General features: G+C 32.3%; 1 protein-coding gene across 1 annotated transcript in view; it reads right to left on the bottom strand.

Moving 5' to 3' along the window:
• The window catches only part of LOC123263793 (neurexin-3-like), a 763,584-nt gene that overhangs the window by 400,637 nt on the left and 344,641 nt on the right, over window positions 1-18,306 (bottom strand). Inside the window, exon 18 of the mRNA XM_044726803.1 lies at window positions 16,146-16,337. Coding sequence (XP_044582738.1) covers window positions 16,146-16,337 — 192 coding nt within the window. The remainder of the gene's footprint in view (window positions 1-16,145; window positions 16,338-18,306) is intronic.

Genomic DNA, 18,306 nt, shown 5'->3' with positions numbered 1-18,306 from the left:
CGCCAGTACGCCAGCCTTCCCGCCAATTAAGTTAGCGCCTTTTGACGAGCCAACACCGACTTCAAGGAGTTTACTGCGGCCACAGGGTGAGTTTGATCGATAATTCTAGCTTCAGGGTGTCCTCACCGCGATATCGCGATTAATATTAGTAAATTTCACCAGTTTGATTTTTGGTGTAAATTTTTTTTTGTATTAATATTTTTTTTTTTACGAAAGTAATTATTGAATTCCTTCGGATTATCGAGACGTGTGTGACGACACTCTGAGGCCCGGTACCATTAGGGTGTGTGAACTTGTGTGTGTGTTCGTGACCACACCACGTGGGAATTGATACCGTGCTTTAGCTCCGTGTTGTTTATTTTTGTGATTACTGAATTGGACGTTCGATAAATTTGGAGTTGTTACGACAACTAGCCCGACCGACGCGCCATCTCCGAGCGCGAGCCCAAATTACCTCGAGCTTCTTCATTTACCCTCGATTTAATTGATTTACCGACCGTGAGTGTTACCCGCCGCGAGCCGCCGAAAATTTGAAATAATTAAACGTGTCAAAGTTAATTTCGATGAATATTTGAATTTTTCTTTTGTTGTTTGTGGCGACAATTGAACTTATTGTTAGTTATAAGTACTTAACTTACTCAGGCGTTAATTTTTTTATTATCATTTTTTTCTAAAAATTGTTTTATTGGTACGATCGATCAAGTTGAGAGTAAATAATTGTTCAATCAGTCGCATTAATGATTATTAACCAACTCTAGGTTAATTAATTGTTTCATCATTAAGTATTAGTACTTTTATTTAATTTAAAATGAATTAAATTGTTTATTTCGCCACACAATCAGTTATTAACCAATTTGACGTTAATTTATCGTTTATTCACTAGTATTATTACTTTATTTAATTTGAAAAAAAATAAGTTGTTTATTCCGCCGTATAATTAGTTATAAATTAATTTGAGAATTTTGTGAGCCGATGACGGACCGAAGTCAATTATTCTGTTGATTTTTTTTTGTTTTACTTCGATTTCGATTATTTTTAGTATCGATTAATTGATTATGTCAACGTAATACTAATCATAGTATATTATATTATAGTATAGTATATTACTATTTGCGAATTATCGACCGATCACAGCTATAATTTTTTGTTGTTTGTTATTATTGTCGTTACTTCGACGAGAATGAGATCGTTATTATACGAATTTGGCGACAACTTATGAATTATATTGGCGACTGCTAGAATATTTTGTTAACTGAACATTCGGTAATCAATTTTTTTTACTTCATCTCTCCCCGAGATCACGTAGATTTAATACTTTTGCTTTTCGCCGATGATTCGAATTTTTAAATCTCTTCGTCACCAACCCGCCGCCCGACGACGATCAACAACGACTTCGAATCGTGGAACGGTAAGTTCCTGGCGCCCAACTACCTTCGAAACCCAGGTAAGCCAATTTGGGTAGTGCTATCCGGCCCTGTCGCCGCAAGTGCCGGTGAAATCCCATTATGATATATATATATATATATATATATATATATATATATATATATATATATATATATATATATATATATATATATATATTATAATGGGTATTTTCGTCCCCGTGCGTAAGCGAGGACGAATTCCGAAATAAATAATCTGGCCTACCTGCTTTACCTGTTGCTGGGCGCCAGGATCTTTGCTCCAATCACGTCGATTTCCGGCTATTCCGGTCCGGGACTCTCTTCGTCGGGTGGTGGGCCTTAAGGGTACGACTTAATTATAGAGGAACGAGGAAAGTATTCGGGATTGCTCTCATTAATTCGCAATTAAATAAAAAAATTAATAAAGAAAATTAAATTATAAATTTATTAACAATAAATGAAAAAGATTGGTTAATATTGACAAATCAAGAAAGTAAACGCAAAGAAAATTAATAACAATAATCGTCGACGCTGTCGTCGATTCGCAGATCGCAACTTGAACAAGGAAAAAGTTCAAAGTCGCCGCAATAATAACAATGAGTTAATCATAATAATCCACTTAATAATAACTCGCTAAATACCAAAAAAAATAATGAACCTTCGCTCAGCTAAATTAATAATCATCGAATCAGAAAAATCAATCTTCGCTCAAATTAATTAACGGCAATTAATTAACTAAATAAAACAATAATCTTGGCTGAACTCAAGTAAATACAATTAAGCAAGATTATAAAACATAAATTGTTGCATCAATTCAGTTAATTTCAGTTAATTAACAAAAAAAATTAATCTTCGCTAAATTCAGTTAATAACAATTTATTAACTCAAAAAAATAAATTGAATCGCCGGCTTTATTAATGATGATTAATTAAAATTAATAACAACACAAAAAACAATAAATCTCTGCTTACTTTAATTAATAACGGTTAATTAAATAAGTAAGCTCAATAATCGATGCGCCAAAATTCAATTAAGAATACCCAAATTAAATTTCAAGATTTAAATAATCTATTCGCCGAATTTAATTAAACTTTAATAATAAAATTCAATCGTCGAATTTACTCAATAATTAAATTAAATACTTAAGTAAAAGAAAATTAAATAATCACTCAGGTCTCTGTCACTGAGTCTCACACAGTTCAAATTCTATTCTAAGTCCCAAACGCTCCGCTGAGAGTGGGCAACTTACGTCCGATTGCCTGTCTCGGACGCGGCAGCCGTTTCTTGGGTCCCCTCTCCGTAGGCGAACCTCTTACTCAACGTCGGTAAATCGCACGAACCCGAAGCTTAATCAATGGGTAATCGAAGTCATCGATTACCCCGGGAGTACAAAATCAACCATCGTAATTCTTATAACGAACAATAATAATTATACAACCGTAAACACACACAAAAAAAAAATATGGCAGTACCTAAATACCTCCTGGGATTATCTCTGCTGACTGACTCAACGTAGCCTTGACGTTTTTACACTATGACTCGACTAGTGTCGAGTACAATTAGTAATAAATAAATTAATTATTTAATGAACCCAATCCAACTGTTTAATTAACAAAATTGAATCCCACGAGCTACTTCAATTGCGACAAAGCCACTCATCCTGGTCAGAGCGTCGACCTGAAGTTATTCCTGGGTTGTTTCTGCCACCAAGTCGCTCTCGGCTTCCACGTCGGACTCTTGGATAATGGATTCCTCAGCGAGAATACTTGCTGATTCTTTTCGGAACACGGGCACGTCGACTAACAATCACACCAAAACACGCGTCGTACTTTATGACGCTTTCGTCGAGTAACTAATTAGCAACAGCTAATTATCGTCGCACTGCCTTTATTTTTCGGCAACCCAAAATCAGCACACTACGTCGTGGCTTATTAAAATATGTATATTTTAGATATACGTTAGATTTCAAACGCAAGAAATACTCAAGGATTTTTCCCAAAAATAACCAAAAAAAAAAACTAAGTATCGTAAAAACGTGTCCGCACACGGCAAGTCGAAAACGTGGAAGAAGGAAAAACAGCACATCTCGCATTCTTCGTCTCTCCCCTCTCTGCTGGGTCCGTCGTTAGCTGTGAACTCCAGAGATGTCGCCGTAAGTCCAATTTTCAAATATCGACGTTTTAAATGATGTATTGGCTGGAGCGTTAGCGCGCTCGACAGCTAGCTTTACACCTTCACGCATGCGTCGATTGCTCACTTCGAGTTCAGATCAGTCCGTTGTTTCGCTCGCTCTCGAGACGGCCATCCTCCCGTCGTTGATGATCTTGCAGGTTACCCACGTCGATGATCCTCGTTGTTTCTCTTCGCGGGTTCGTGGCTGACGTCGTTAGTACCGCCACAATTATTGAGTCCTTAAATCTCACTTAAAGCTACTTACTTACTAAATTAAATTACGTATTATCGCATTAGATTTTTGTTTCGCGCGTAATCGAGCTTCGTTCGAGTTTCTACACGCGAGGGCGACTCGATCGCGGCGAATCCAACCAATGGGCATAAAATAAAATAAGAACTCAATTAAAATTTCCTTTAAAATTAAATTCAAAAATGTAAAATTAGAGAAACAACGTCTTAACAGGTGGCGCTAAAAGCGGCCTGTTACAATATATATTAGGGTGTGCTAAAATGTAGCTTCCTCGATGAACCTTTTAAAATTGGAATTTTGAGTTCCGTTTTCAAAAGTAGCTGTGTTTAGGCATTTTCTAAAATATTTTAGAGTGAGACGATAAATTCAATTTTTACTTCCGGCCGAATTTTGAATTTTAAGCGGAAGTGCACATACTAAGCTCCAGTTGAAAAATTCTATGAAAATCAAATTTATTTTACGGAACTCAAAATTTCAATTATAAAAGGTTCTTTACGGAAGTTACATTTTGGCACACCCTAATATATATATATATATATATATTGGGGTGTGCCAAAAAAATTGGATATTTATAATTTCCCGCTAAGAAAATTGAAAATTTTCAAAAATCGTGAAGTTATTGGTTTCACCTCGTTTTTCGAAAATCGAGTTTTCAACGGATGTTGACGTTTCGAGTCCTAGGAAGCCTCTCCTAATGCTTCCACGATGATGTCCGTACATCTGTATGTGTGTGTGTGTGTGTGTGTGTGTGTGTGTGTGTGTGTGTGTGTGTGTGTGTGTGTGTGTGTGTGTGTGTGTGTACAGCCGTATGTAAACCTCGTATAACTTTTGAACGGCTTGACCGATTATATCGTGGTTGGCACAATTCGAAAGGCCTTGACCAAACTTAGGTTTTGAGCATTATTTGGACCGATTCAAACCAGTAGATTTCGAGAAATCTCAAAAAAACTGCAAAATTTTTTTTAAATGTGGTTTTCTTGGAATAACCTTCAATAAGCTCAACCGATCGATTCCAAAAAATGATCAGCTCTTAACATAAAAAAAACACGTCGATTGCTGCCAGCCCGGTCGAAATTGGTTTATTTGTTCTTGAGTTATCGTTAACGAAAAAAATCGAAAAAATCGATTTTTGGAAATTACTTTGAAATTCCTCGTTTGATCAATTTAAACTTAAAGGTTCTATATGAGGCTTTAAATACTGCGTTGAATGCCATCAACTACGTAAAAATCGATCCATTTATTCAAGAGTTATTGCGATTTAAAAATTCGAAAAATAGTGTTTTATTAAACTTCTATCAGACTTTTAAGCTCGAAAAGCTCAAAAGCATAGAAAAACTATCTCTTTGAGCTCGAAGAGATAAAAAACGTAATAAATGCAGTTTTGTGCGCTTGAGTATAAAATGAGCGGGAAGTTGCAGTGATGGCCTTTAGGAACAACCATTCTCCTAATTTTTAACTTCCCGCTAAAAATCTCAGATTTTCAAAAATCGGGAAGTTATTGTTTTTACCCCGTTTGGCAAAAATCGAGTTTTCATCAGATCTCGACGTTTGAAGGTCACAGGAAGCTTCCCTGACTACCCCCGCGATGTTGTCACTATGTCTGTATGTATGTATGTGTGTGTGTGTGTGTGTGTGTGTGTGTGTGTGTGTGACTATGTGACTCGCTTATAACTTTTGAACGGTTGAACCGATTTCATCGCGGTTGGTGCCATTCGAAAGGGCTACGCTGAACTTAGATTTCCTGAGAATTTGAACCGATTCGGACCGATAGATTTTAAGAAATCTTGAAAAATCTTAAAAAAAATAAGAAAAAATCATTTTTGAAAGTAGTTTTTGGAATATCTTTTAAACGGCTCTATCGATCAACTTCAAAAACTAATCCGCCCTTAAGCTTGAAAACCACGCCGATCGGCGTCAACCCGATCAAAATGGGTTGATTCGTTCAATAGATAGCGTGAACGAAAGAAAACCGAAAAAAACCGAAAAAAGTGTTTTTTTCACATAACTTCGTCATTTCTTCTCGGATCGTTTTTGATGATATAGAATAATTTCAGAAGTTAAAAAACCGCGTCGATTGCCGCCGAAAACGTGGAAATCGGTTGATTAGTTCGAGAGATATCCTCGACGAAATATTTGGAAATAAGGATTTTTCAACATAACTTCGACATTTTTGGAATAACTTTCAAACAGCTCTACCGATCGATTCCAAAAACTAATCAGCTCTTAACATCATAAAACCACGTCGATTGCCACCAAGCTGGTCAAAATCGGTTGATTCGTTCGAGAGATATCGTGAACGAAAGAAAAACGAAAAAGTGTTTTTTCAGAGTTACTCCGAAATTTCTAGTTTGACCAATTGAAACTTAGAAATTATTTATAAGGCTTAAAAAACTACGTAGAATGCCGCCAACCGCGTAAAAATCGGTTCATTCATTCAAAAGTTATTGCGGTATGAACATTCAAAAAATAGTGTTCCATGAAACTTCTATCAGACTTTTGAGCTCAAAGAGCTTAAAAGCATAGAAAAGGTATCTTTTTGAGCTCGGAGAGCTTAAAACAACACACAGATTGTACTTTTGAGCTCGAAGAGCTCAAAAAAGCGGCCAGGTATTAACGGAATTAGCGGGAAGTTGCAGAGATGGCCTTTAGGGTCAACCGTTTTCCTAATTTTTTTTTCTTACTTTCCGCTTAAAATATCGTAGAAGATGTCGAAACAAAAGACATGTCCAAAGGAGAGTTCTTAATTTTAATTTTAAGAGTTCCTCCATCGATTCTGAAGTTTTTCCCATTTAAATAACACGGGAAAATTTTTTTTTTTATTTTTACTGCCGCAACGTTTAAAGATTTCATTTTTTCATAAAATGAACTATTAGACCTCAGTTGTGATTAAATTTTGAACAAAAAATTTCATTGTGTCACATTGCTACTATCGAAGCCTGACTTTTTCTAAAGCTTTACAGCATCAATATTCCCCAAATTTCGTGTTTTTCGTGATTTTGAGCTAAACTATTCAAGATAGAACAAAAAGTCAAATAACAATTTTGTAGTCCATTTGACGCACTACAAACAACATCCAAATAAATTTTTTGTATCATCCATATTTTCAAAGTTACAGACCAACAAAATCTTATTTTTCTAATTTTTTGCTTTGTTCAAGTGAACCATCGATAAAAATACAAAAAATTTGGTTCTTATTTTTTAGTTCATCAAATTTGCTACAAAATTGTATAAGAAAGATTTGTTGTCTCCGCAATAGCTCAGAATAACAAGCCTGATAAGTCATATTTTCATAATTTTCAACTATATTTTCTAAATTATTGACGATAAATGACAAATTTCAATTAAAAATTTAAAGTATATTTAACTCTCTCAAAAGTTAGCCTAGATTAATTTTTTACATTATAACTTGCTTATTAAGTCAACAAATATTATTGTTATTTATTTTGTTGTTGGTCTATTGAGGTTATTTAACAAATCCTTAAGACAACCCTGATTAAGTAAACATATTGAAAATGATTTGACACATTCCATTCCCACAAGATATATTATTAAAAATAAGAAAATTGAATGATTAACAAGTATTCGATATAATCAAACATCAAATTCTTTCTATTACTTTGTAATCCTTTCCTGTTTCAAACGATCTTTTATTTTTCGAACTGAAAAACATGCTGAATTCTATATTGAGTTAAAAAAGAGTTTTAATGATCCAATAATAATATTTTTAAAGGCTTTTAATCATAATCTACAGCAGAAAGTTTTAGGGATAGTCTGCAGGATCAACTGAATTTTCGGATAAGGATTAAATACACAGTATAAAAAACAAATTCGAGGAGCAACTAGTTTCAACAGAATGGATAAGAATAAGAAGGTATTTTTGAAAAATTAAGCTCTTATTGAAGTAATTTACTACAAGTCAATAATTGTTATTCATAAAACTATATTTAGATTCACACTAATAAATCGGATAATGCCGGCATAAATTACAAGTTTTCTATATAAAAACCAGATCTATTATATTTCCAGACATTTAAACGTATTTGGTTCGTAACTTAGGAATGTAGTAACTCTTAGTAACCCTTAAGAAATTTTTTCCTATGCTCTTCAACAACTTGCAATAAATATTGCCTTTGTTCTTCACTCCTGGTCAAACAGTTGTTAAACTCCTGAATTAATGCTACGCCTCGTTCAGCGAGATCATTATTCACTTGTAAGTCAGACAGCACTGATTTACAGTGTAAATGATTTTGATCAGATGCCCAGAGATCTGGATCCTTGTCCATGAATTGATGCGGTAATTCAAACTGTTGAAATAAAAGCAATGATTGCTTGCTTATATCTTTGGCAATAAACTTTTTTGAGTTTACAGCATTACTGTTTCGCACTTTCATTGCAGCTACGGTTCGCCTTTTGATTTGTAAGGGTACACTGTCATCAAATAACGCTAAACCGACTAACTCTTCGGATAAGTACCATAAATGTCTTAATAATGTCGAGCTTGCTGCGTCAGCAATTTTTTTATGAACAGAACGGTATTGATATAAATTTTTAACCATATTCAAATCTTGATTAGGTGACTTTATCGCAGAAGGTGCTTGAAACCATGAAATGACATAAAATTTGACGAGGAATAAGCAGACATATCTTAGTCCATTTACCTCAGTGGAATTCATTTGAAACTGTTTTCGAAACATAAACAGTTTCAAAGCGTACAGAGCTTTTGACATCCATCTGGCATGGTGGTTGGGTCCTGGAGCTTTAAAGCTTATTCCATTTTTTGGAGAACCGCCTAAAAATATCAACACCAATTCTAAAAACTCTTTATAAATAATGACATCGTTTGGTGGAATGATCCACATATTTTTTCGGGATTAGTTGAATGTTGTTTACTAATTCATTTACCTGTATTTGTCGCACATGTGTCAAATCACATAGCTTAATCCGATCTGAAATATTCCACTCATTTATGGTTTCCTTTATGGCGATTGCTTGGTTTAAACCAGTCCCACGGTCAAGTTTTGGTACTCCCAATAACTACTGCTGAGTATTGACACCCGATAAGATTATTGGAAGTCTTTCGACTTTATCCCGGCCAGTAATATCAGGCCAGCAACTTTCCATCCCAGTGGATGACAACGCATTGAGCATTTCGTAGATCAGTTTTCAAATCTTCAGCAATCTTTTTTCTTATCTCGATCCAATTTCGATGGACCGTACGGTGGCTTACAGAAACATCATTAAAATTGATTCCTAAAGCTGATGCAAATGCGCAAAAAATATGTGTGGCTTGTCTACTACTCACATTCGCTCTATCCACTGCCGAAACTACTTCTGGTGTCATAAGTTTTAATTTTTTTAGATTTGGTTCAACAGGTAGCTCATCGAAAAAATCAGAAGTAGTAGAATGATTGATTGAATTGATATAGTAAAAGTGGTAGAATGTTGTGAAAGAGGTAACAAAGAGACTATAAATAGAAATTATAGAAAAATAATCATTAAAAAAAAAAGAAGAAAAAAATTGAATGTTATTAGCTCATAAAAAAGATCTTTTGAATTGCGAGAACTTCATAAACATTAAGCTCACACTCATTTGAAAATGTTAACAACTTTCTGGTCTACTGTAAATGATGATAGAATATTACTTTTATCTTAAATAGCCGAAAACTCACATATTTGGTTTCTAGTGAAATTGCTCGTATATTTTCAGTAATGTACAGTATTACATAAAGCATTAGTAAAGTGTGAGCGAATTGCCTATCAAGTAAGTGAAGAATATAAAAATTATGACGTTAGTATAGACTATTCACAGTACATTTACTCAGTAAAAAATTTTTTGTCATTGCGTAAAGTATAAAAATTTTTGTGTAGAATATTACACTCTAGTGTGTAGAATTTCACATTCTCATGTGTTGATTTAACACACTAGAATGTTGAATTAACATTAGTTTGTGTAAAAACAGTCAATAAAACAAATATTTGTGTTAAATTAGACAAAAATTTTTTTACTGTGTAAAAATCATTCACAGAATAATAAATTAAAAATTAACTGTAAAGTTATTGCTGTGAGAAGAATTCTTTAAAATGGATTATTAAAAATAAAAGCAACGAGTAACCATTCGATTTTACCTGCTTCATCAACTTCATTAGTATTTACATTTGTCCCAGCACTTTCCATCGAAATAAAATTTGAATTGTCTTCCACAAAAAAGGTCGATATATTTTGTACATCTTCAATATTGGCTGAAATCTTTATCAACTGACTACGTTTGTAAATTTCCTGACTAGCAATCAAAACTTTCTTTTGTGGTGAGCTTAATGTTGTCAAAACATTCTGCGGTGCAATATCGAACAGTTTGTCGAGAGAATTGATAAAAGTTTTTTCGGCCAATTGTTGTGCGGGAGATTTTTTGCGAGCTTTATGTACTTGAGTTTTTTGCCAGTTTTTATGTAATTTTTCAATTTTTCCAATTGAACGATGTGAATTGTTTCCTGGTAATGTGAACTTATTCCACACTTTGATAACCTCACACAGAACAAATCTAGCACTTTCGCGAATGAATAGTTTATCTGTTCGATGTTTATAGAAAAATAAACATAAAACATCACGATTCGTGGGTAATTTTAAATCACTTAAAGTTTTTGACTCGAACCCAACCAAATTAATGTAATTTTTACTTGTTTTACAAGACATTGTTCATCAATAAACTAGTATAATTGTTGATACGATAATGATTCATTAAAAAACCAACCTCAATTAAGGACCAATTATAATCAAAGACAATAGAGTCCTCTAATTGCCGATTTCAAGCAGATAATTGATCAATTACGCAAAAAGTCAATAAATACTCAGAGGGCGTTAGTTGAGAATTCTGTAGAAAATTTGAATTTGACTTTAAACCTCAGCCAGTAATGATAACTGTTTTTAACAGAAAGTGAAAAGTTCCATACGAAAGTTAATATCAATATGAACACGTTAATATGGAATATAAAAAATTTTTTTATAATTTAATATGTCGTAAAGATTAGTAAAAATGTAATAAGTTTTACAATGTAAAATTGTGAAAGGTTAGATATCGAAGGTTTTATTCTGGATTACTATGTGACTAAAGTAATTTGTTGAACAATTATGTTTTTTTGTAGCAATGGTAATAAATAAATAAATAGATACGAAAAAAAAATAATAACTTAAAATACAATAGAAACGCACAAGAAGAATAAAAATACTATCATGAAAATGTTGAGGTATTTGAAAAAAACATAATTTTTCGGTTATATTCTCTTATGCGAAAAAAGAAATAAAAAGCATCAGAAAGGATTAGATTTTTTATTACATTAAATACTTGTTAATCATTCAATTTTCTTATTTTTCATATTATATCTTGTCGATGGGAATGTGTCAAATCATTTTCAATATGTTTACTTAATCAAGGTTGTCTTGAGGACTGGTTAAATAATCTCAATATACCAAAAACGAAATAAATAACAATAATATTTATTGACTTATTTAGCAAGTTATAATGTAAAAAATTAATCTAGGCTAACTTTTTAGAGAATTAAATATACTTTAAATTTTTAATTGAAATTTGTCATTTATCGTCAATAATTTAGAAAATATAGTTGAAAAATTATGAAAATATGACTTATCAGGCTTGGTACTCTGAGCTATTGCGGAGACAACAAATCTTTCTTATACAATTTTGTAGCGAATTTGATGTACTAGAAAATAAGAACCAAATTTTTTGTATTTTTATCGATGGTTCACTTGAACAAAGCTAAAAATTAGAAAAATAGGATTTTGTTGGTCTGTAACTTTGAAAATTTTGATGATACAAATAATTTATTTAGATGTTGTTTGTAGTGCGTCGAATGGACTACAAAATTGTTATTTGACTTTTTGTTCTATCTTGGATAGTTTAGCTAACAATCACAAAAAACACGAAATTTGAGGAAAATTGATGCTGTAAAGCTTTATAAAAAGTCAGGCTTCGATGGTAGCAATATAACCCAATGAAATTTTTTGTTCAAAATTTAATCCCAAATGAGGTCTAACAGTTTATTTGATGAAAAAACGAAATATTCAGACGTTGCGGCAGTAAAAATGAAAGCAAAAAATTTTTTCTGTGTTATTTAAATGGGAATATATATATATATATACATATATATATATATACATATATATATATATATATATATATATATATATATATATATATATATATATATAATAAATTTATAAAAAACTTTATAAAATAAAAATAATAGTAAAATCTATTTTATTTCTACTTGCAAATTAGAAATTATGTATTTTATATCAATTTTCTGTGATTTAAAGTCGAATTATCGTTAAAAAATAATTTGCGATGTTGGGGATTCGAAAATTGTTTCTTCTGCATGTCAATCCCAGAGCGTACCATTAGCTACTAGAAGTACCTGAGTTAGTTACTCGTCAAATAAAATTGTAGGCACCGTATTATCTTTTCGTAAAATTTTGAGGTCGGTGTACAAAATATAATTAATTTAAGTAGTTTGATCCGCTGAAACCGATTATCGCAGTTATCTTTGCGAAATGCCGGGTCATCTATTGTTCATAGCCATTTGTTCAAATAATTATTTGAGAAATAATTTTTTTTGAGATCGGATATCTTTTTTTTTTCAATATTTTAGGCAATTTTAAGATGAAAATTACTCTTTTAAGATTTGCTGTAAGTTGATCGTTTCTGAGTTATAAATTTTTGAAAATTGAAAATTCTTGATCTTCAACAATTTTGATGATTAATGACAAATAAATAAATTACTTCACTCCAGATTTAATGCACATGATTGTAAATAAGAATACTTAAAGTTTCTATTGAAACAATATTATCCGGTTATAATTTGTATTAAATAAAAAAAACGTGATCAAAGTCAGTGCATTTGCAAGAGCTATTTATTAGAACATAAATTATAAAAAGTCGTACGTAAGTAGATCTGCTCTGATCAGAGCAGATTTAATTTTGATCAAACTTGATCTGGATTGATCTATTTTGATCAGAGTGGATCTAGTTTGATCAGAACAGATCTATTCATATCTACTTTTCAATTTTATTTTGATCAAACTTGATCTGGTTTGATCTAAGTAGATCAAATTAGATCTGTCCATATCTACTTAGATCTAAATTTAGATCAAATCTGATCTGCTCAGATCAAATTTGATCAGAGCAGATCTAAACTTTTTTTCTTGGGTGAAGTGATATATTTGGATCGAAAAAAGTCAAATCAGCTTTTTCACCAGTTAAATACCACAGGTGGTTTTTGAATTTGTGAAATACTGTCTCAGAAACTTTCTTACCGTCCTGTATTGATACCGTCTTTATATAATTTAAATCTTGGTATAGAGCTGATGCTGCAAGAGGTGCCACAAATCAAAATGACACATAAGTAAATAGTATGAAGGAACAAATATCCAAAAGATTTTGTTGCGTTTCAAGATCTAACTCGAAAATGTCCCGAAAAAAATATATATTTTCTGCTCTCCGGCCGGAAAGTGGCAACTTTCTGGCCGCTGCGCTAAACAAAGTTGCCACATTCCGGCTACGTCGAGCAGAAAAATAGTATACACACCTTGGCCAGTAAATAAGAAAGCCTCAGATCACATGTTTGTCCACTTTGGCTTCGCCTCGGCCAACAATTACATGTGATCTGAGACTTTTCTTATTTTACTGGCCTAGGTATGTAATATACTATTTCAGCAAATAAATAGCTTTTGACATCTAGCGTGCATGGTGAAATGCAACTGAATTATAAGATTTGATTTCATTGATACTCCAATAATGCAACTAAAAATTACTTAACAAATAAATGTGAACAGAGACAGAAAAAATACGATGGCGCGACCGAAGATCCGAAGACAATTGATCCGCGACTATAGATCCATGACATTAGATCCAACGACAGTTGCTCCGAGAATAAACACACACAAAAAACATGTTAAAAGGGCGCAACACGATTTCCCGCGTTCGTGTCGGTCTAATTTTAGATAAATACACACAGAAACCATGTTAGAAGGGCGTAACACGATTACCTGCGATTTAACGTCATGAGGATCTAATGTCGTCGGATCTAATTTCGCGGATCTTTAGTCGCGGATCAATTGTCTTCGGATCTCCGGTCGCATAACCAAAAAATACAAATAAGCGGCAATATTATTAAAAATGTATTCAATACATCGTATTGTTAGCGTTACTGTAAGTATTAAGGGAGCGTCCATAGATTGCGTGTTCATATTTTAGCCCTTCTTAGACCCCTCCCACCCCTCATGTAGCCTAACGTAGCTTTTGTCGTGACTATTCTTCTCCCTGCCCCGATTGAACGTGGTTTTTTTATACAATATTTTCTGCACAGAAAAAAAATATTGTTAAAATGACTATGTCACGTATCCTCAAATGACGTATCTTTAAATAACAATCTAGTTTTCTAATTTAAGAATTAATTTGTTATACTTATAAGTATGCTTATAAGCATACAGAGAAGAGTTCTTGTAAATATATGTAGTTTATTCAAAACAGGCAACTGTTTTCTCAACTTGAGGATCTGTATAGTTGAATCAACTAAATGTAAGGCCTAAAATAATGATTCGGATCGTCAATTTGATACAGCGTATCTCTAAAAAAATGACTATACAGCGCATAGTCAGAATAACGATACGTATACTCATTCTAACGATATTTTTCTCTCCATGTGCTTTCTACTTTACATTAACTAAAAAAAAAGTTTATTTTGAATAATAAAGGAATAAAAATAATAAGGAATAATAATAATTTTTGCTTAGTATATTTAGCCACGTACAAGTCATCTATGTTAACGCAATATCATAAAAAATTGCATTAATATATAGAATTTTCAGAAAATTGAAAATAAATAAATGCATTTATTTATTTATTGTTTACATTGATAAAGTAATTTATTAATATTTTATATAACTTTATTAAGCTTTTTTGATGAATGATTGTTTAAAATATCATAGGATTTAATAAAATTTAATAAATCATTCAATAAATACAATTTATTAACTTTTAATAAATAGTTTTTAACTATTTCTAGAGATCATTTAGCTGGTAATAAATGTACTTCCCTTAAAAAAATGAATTTATTGACAGTTCATTATATTTGCAAATATTTTATTCATAATTCCTTAGAAAAAATTAGCATCCGTATTTCAAATAAAATGATTAAACAGTTGTAAAGTTATTTCACAAAATAATTCTCATTTGAAGAAAACTACGTAGCTTTGCTTTTACCTCCTCCCCCTGTTACGTAGCTCAGCGTAATATTCAAACCTATCCCTCTCCTCTCTCAACAAGGCTACGTGGTCTATGGATGCTCCCTAATCATTTCAATAAAATTTTTGAAACATTTATAGATGAAATAAATGAGTATAACTCAAAAAATTTTATAGCAAGACTGAAAAACTATGATAATAACTATGGATACAACTTTAACCACAAATAATTTCTAAAGGAATGATTTTATTGAAAAATTATAAGAGAACTTTTTTTGTAAAGCAATTAAGTTTCTATCAGAATATGCATCGATCATAATCGTAGTGACATTTTTTTGAAAGAAAATAAAATAATTGCAAAAAGTTCTAAATTTCCGTATTATTTGAATAGGAAATGTAACTCGATTTTGCTACGGTTCAATTTCGTAATTAAGAGCTTATTTGTGTAAGATATTTTTTTTTTTAGGTCAAGAACTAAAAATCTAAGGGGCGATCGCGAAAATAAAACCAACTTGGGAAATAACGGACACCCTAATGTATCACATAAAATCGATTTTTCTTTTTCTCGTTTTTAGTAAATTTCATAAGAGTCTAACTGTTGCATTTATCCTTATGACAGTACTTCTAAAAATTTCGTTATCTATCTCGTTATTTATCTTTCGTTATCAACTCAGCTCGTCAAGCTGATCTACAAAATACATTTATTTGAAAAGTTTGTTTATCGTAGATTCACGTTTTCTTCTAAGGTTGTTGAAAAAACAGAACATTTTTATGAGAACTTGTGTAATAAAATTGCAATATTTGTATTGTGATACTATTGAACAAATAACCGATAGATATTAAGTTAATTGACAAATATGTTTCGAAAATTATAGGAAGTGTCAAATTGTTTCAGCTGATTTATAAAATTATGAAACTGCTTAAAAAATATAATTTCATCGTATTGTTCGTAGAATTACCATAGATACTTTTAACATTGCAAATACGAAACTAATACCATTTTTTCTGGAGAGTAACAAAACTAACAGTCATAATTTTTATTTTGTGCCATTCCACTTGCCAGAATCTTGTTGTTGTGCATATCCAGCAACGTCAATCGATTGTCCATTTATAACTAAATCTCGCATACAGCCGACAAATCCTCGTTGAGAAGCGGTGCTCCAGAAAACTGGTGGTATGTTCAAAGAAGCAAAAGGAACTCCGATTCCACCAATATACAATAATCCATCCAAGTCAAGTTGAGTTGCATCACCTGCAAAGTAAAAGACATTTAACGAACTGATCAAAAGACTCAATAGAGTCTGACGCCAAGTTCTTCTCTCGAAACAGACTACCTAGTATGTATGTACTATAAACAGAACGGTTTTTTTAGTCTGCAAATTTTTTATCAAAGAGTATAGCAGGATAAGTATTGTGAATCGGCCCCCAATGACAACTTCTATTCAAATTCATGTTATAGTATCAACTCGATGTGCGTATGAAGTTTATATGAATTTTCCTGCCGTACTCCATTTTAATCTAGAGATATAGTTGTATGTATAATTATACGTTAAACAGCCACAGTCAACGCTCTCTGTATTTGACTCGCCCGTACAGGACCATTCTCTGTATTTGACTCGTCCTTGTCCATAAGTGCTGTGTAAAATCGTCAAATACAGAGGAAGAATGTGGTCAAATACAGAGAGCAGTCAAATACAGAGAGCGGACAAATACAGAGAGGTCCAATACAGAGAGCGTTGACTGCATATCTTAAAAAATAATTGAGCTAAGGAGATAAATCCAAAATGAGGTTGTAGGGGATGTTACAGAGTATATTTAGTATTTTTTTAAGATTATTCAAATAATTACAATCATCGATAGTTAATAAATAAATATTTGATCTTTAATTTTTTTAGTGTTCTAGGTGACCTACAGTCACCGAAAAAATATATGTTATAATACTTGACAAGCCCTACTTAGTCATTAAAATTATAATGAAAAAAAATTGGTGCAACATTTCGAAAAAAAAAATAAAATTCGACGCACCTGTGTTTGACGGAGAGGAATTTTGAAAGAAACGTAGCTTTTGCTACGCAAAAATATTTCGTCGTCGTGTCATACACCATTGACAATGTAGATTAGTTCATAAAATTAGTTCAATAATTAATAAATTAATTAATTTATTTAGTATTAATAAGCGGCCGCGCGGTGTTTTTTTACTACTGACAGGAAATACTGAATAAAGATTTTTTTCATCCTATGCGAACGTATGGGGGTTTTTACGCGCAGTCGACACTCATTCTGTAAATATTACGCGTACGCGCCAGTATCTACTGGGCTGTATAGAACTTTATACAGTCGAAGATAATGTCACGCAAGCGTCACCAATCTTTATACAACCGAATAACTCACGTTTCAACTGTCATTTTAAATTAAAAAGTACACCTTTGATTAACTTCAAGACTTTCATGTATTTAGACTATTAGAGAATTATGGCGTCGTACGCTATTTATTTATAAATTGAGTATCCCCTGCACGTAAAAACCTGCATACGTCCGCCATAGGACGAAAACTTTTTTAAAGCATCATGGGCAAGCCAGGCGCAAATACTTTCTTGGCGATAATTATTTGCAGCAGGGATATAAAGCCTCGGCTCTATCGGGTCTCAGCCTGATACTATCCCTGCTGAAAATATTTATCACCTTGACCGTATTGGTTCGTGGCTTGCCCAATGTACATAAATAACTAAGATGATCGAGTTCAATAATATTGGAAGATTCGACTGTATTGATAGTAATCTACGATTTATTTTCTAGCAATTATAAGAATCATCTAAAATACTTAGATGTACCTGTGTCCTAGATTATAATTAAAAATATATATGGGTCATTCCACCAAATAAGAATATTTTTACGGGGCGACCCTCGCGGATTATGTTTAAAATTTATGGAGGTGTTCTCTATCATAAGACAAAAATTTTCTGAGAGTTTTAGCTCTTAATACGCAGCGGTCCTGAAGTTATGATTTTTTGAAATTTTGGAAAAAATTTTTTTTCAACTTTTTCGTCAATTTTTCTGATATGAAAAACATTTTTAAACAAAATCGACAAACATTGTATTTTGTAGGAAAAATTCTCAGCTTTTAAATGAAAATATTTATTCTTTCATAAACTCATCAGAAGACCCTTAAAAATCGAATTAAAGTGGAAAAATTGATTTTTTTTCGGTGTGCAGCCCAAAATT

This window comes from Cotesia glomerata, linkage group LG1, assembly GCF_020080835.1.
Source record: "Cotesia glomerata isolate CgM1 linkage group LG1, MPM_Cglom_v2.3, whole genome shotgun sequence".
Lineage (NCBI taxonomy): Eukaryota > Metazoa > Arthropoda > Insecta > Hymenoptera > Braconidae > Cotesia > Cotesia glomerata.
The sequence above is the reverse complement of the archived record's forward strand: the minus strand, read 5'-3'. Positions and strand labels throughout refer to the sequence as shown.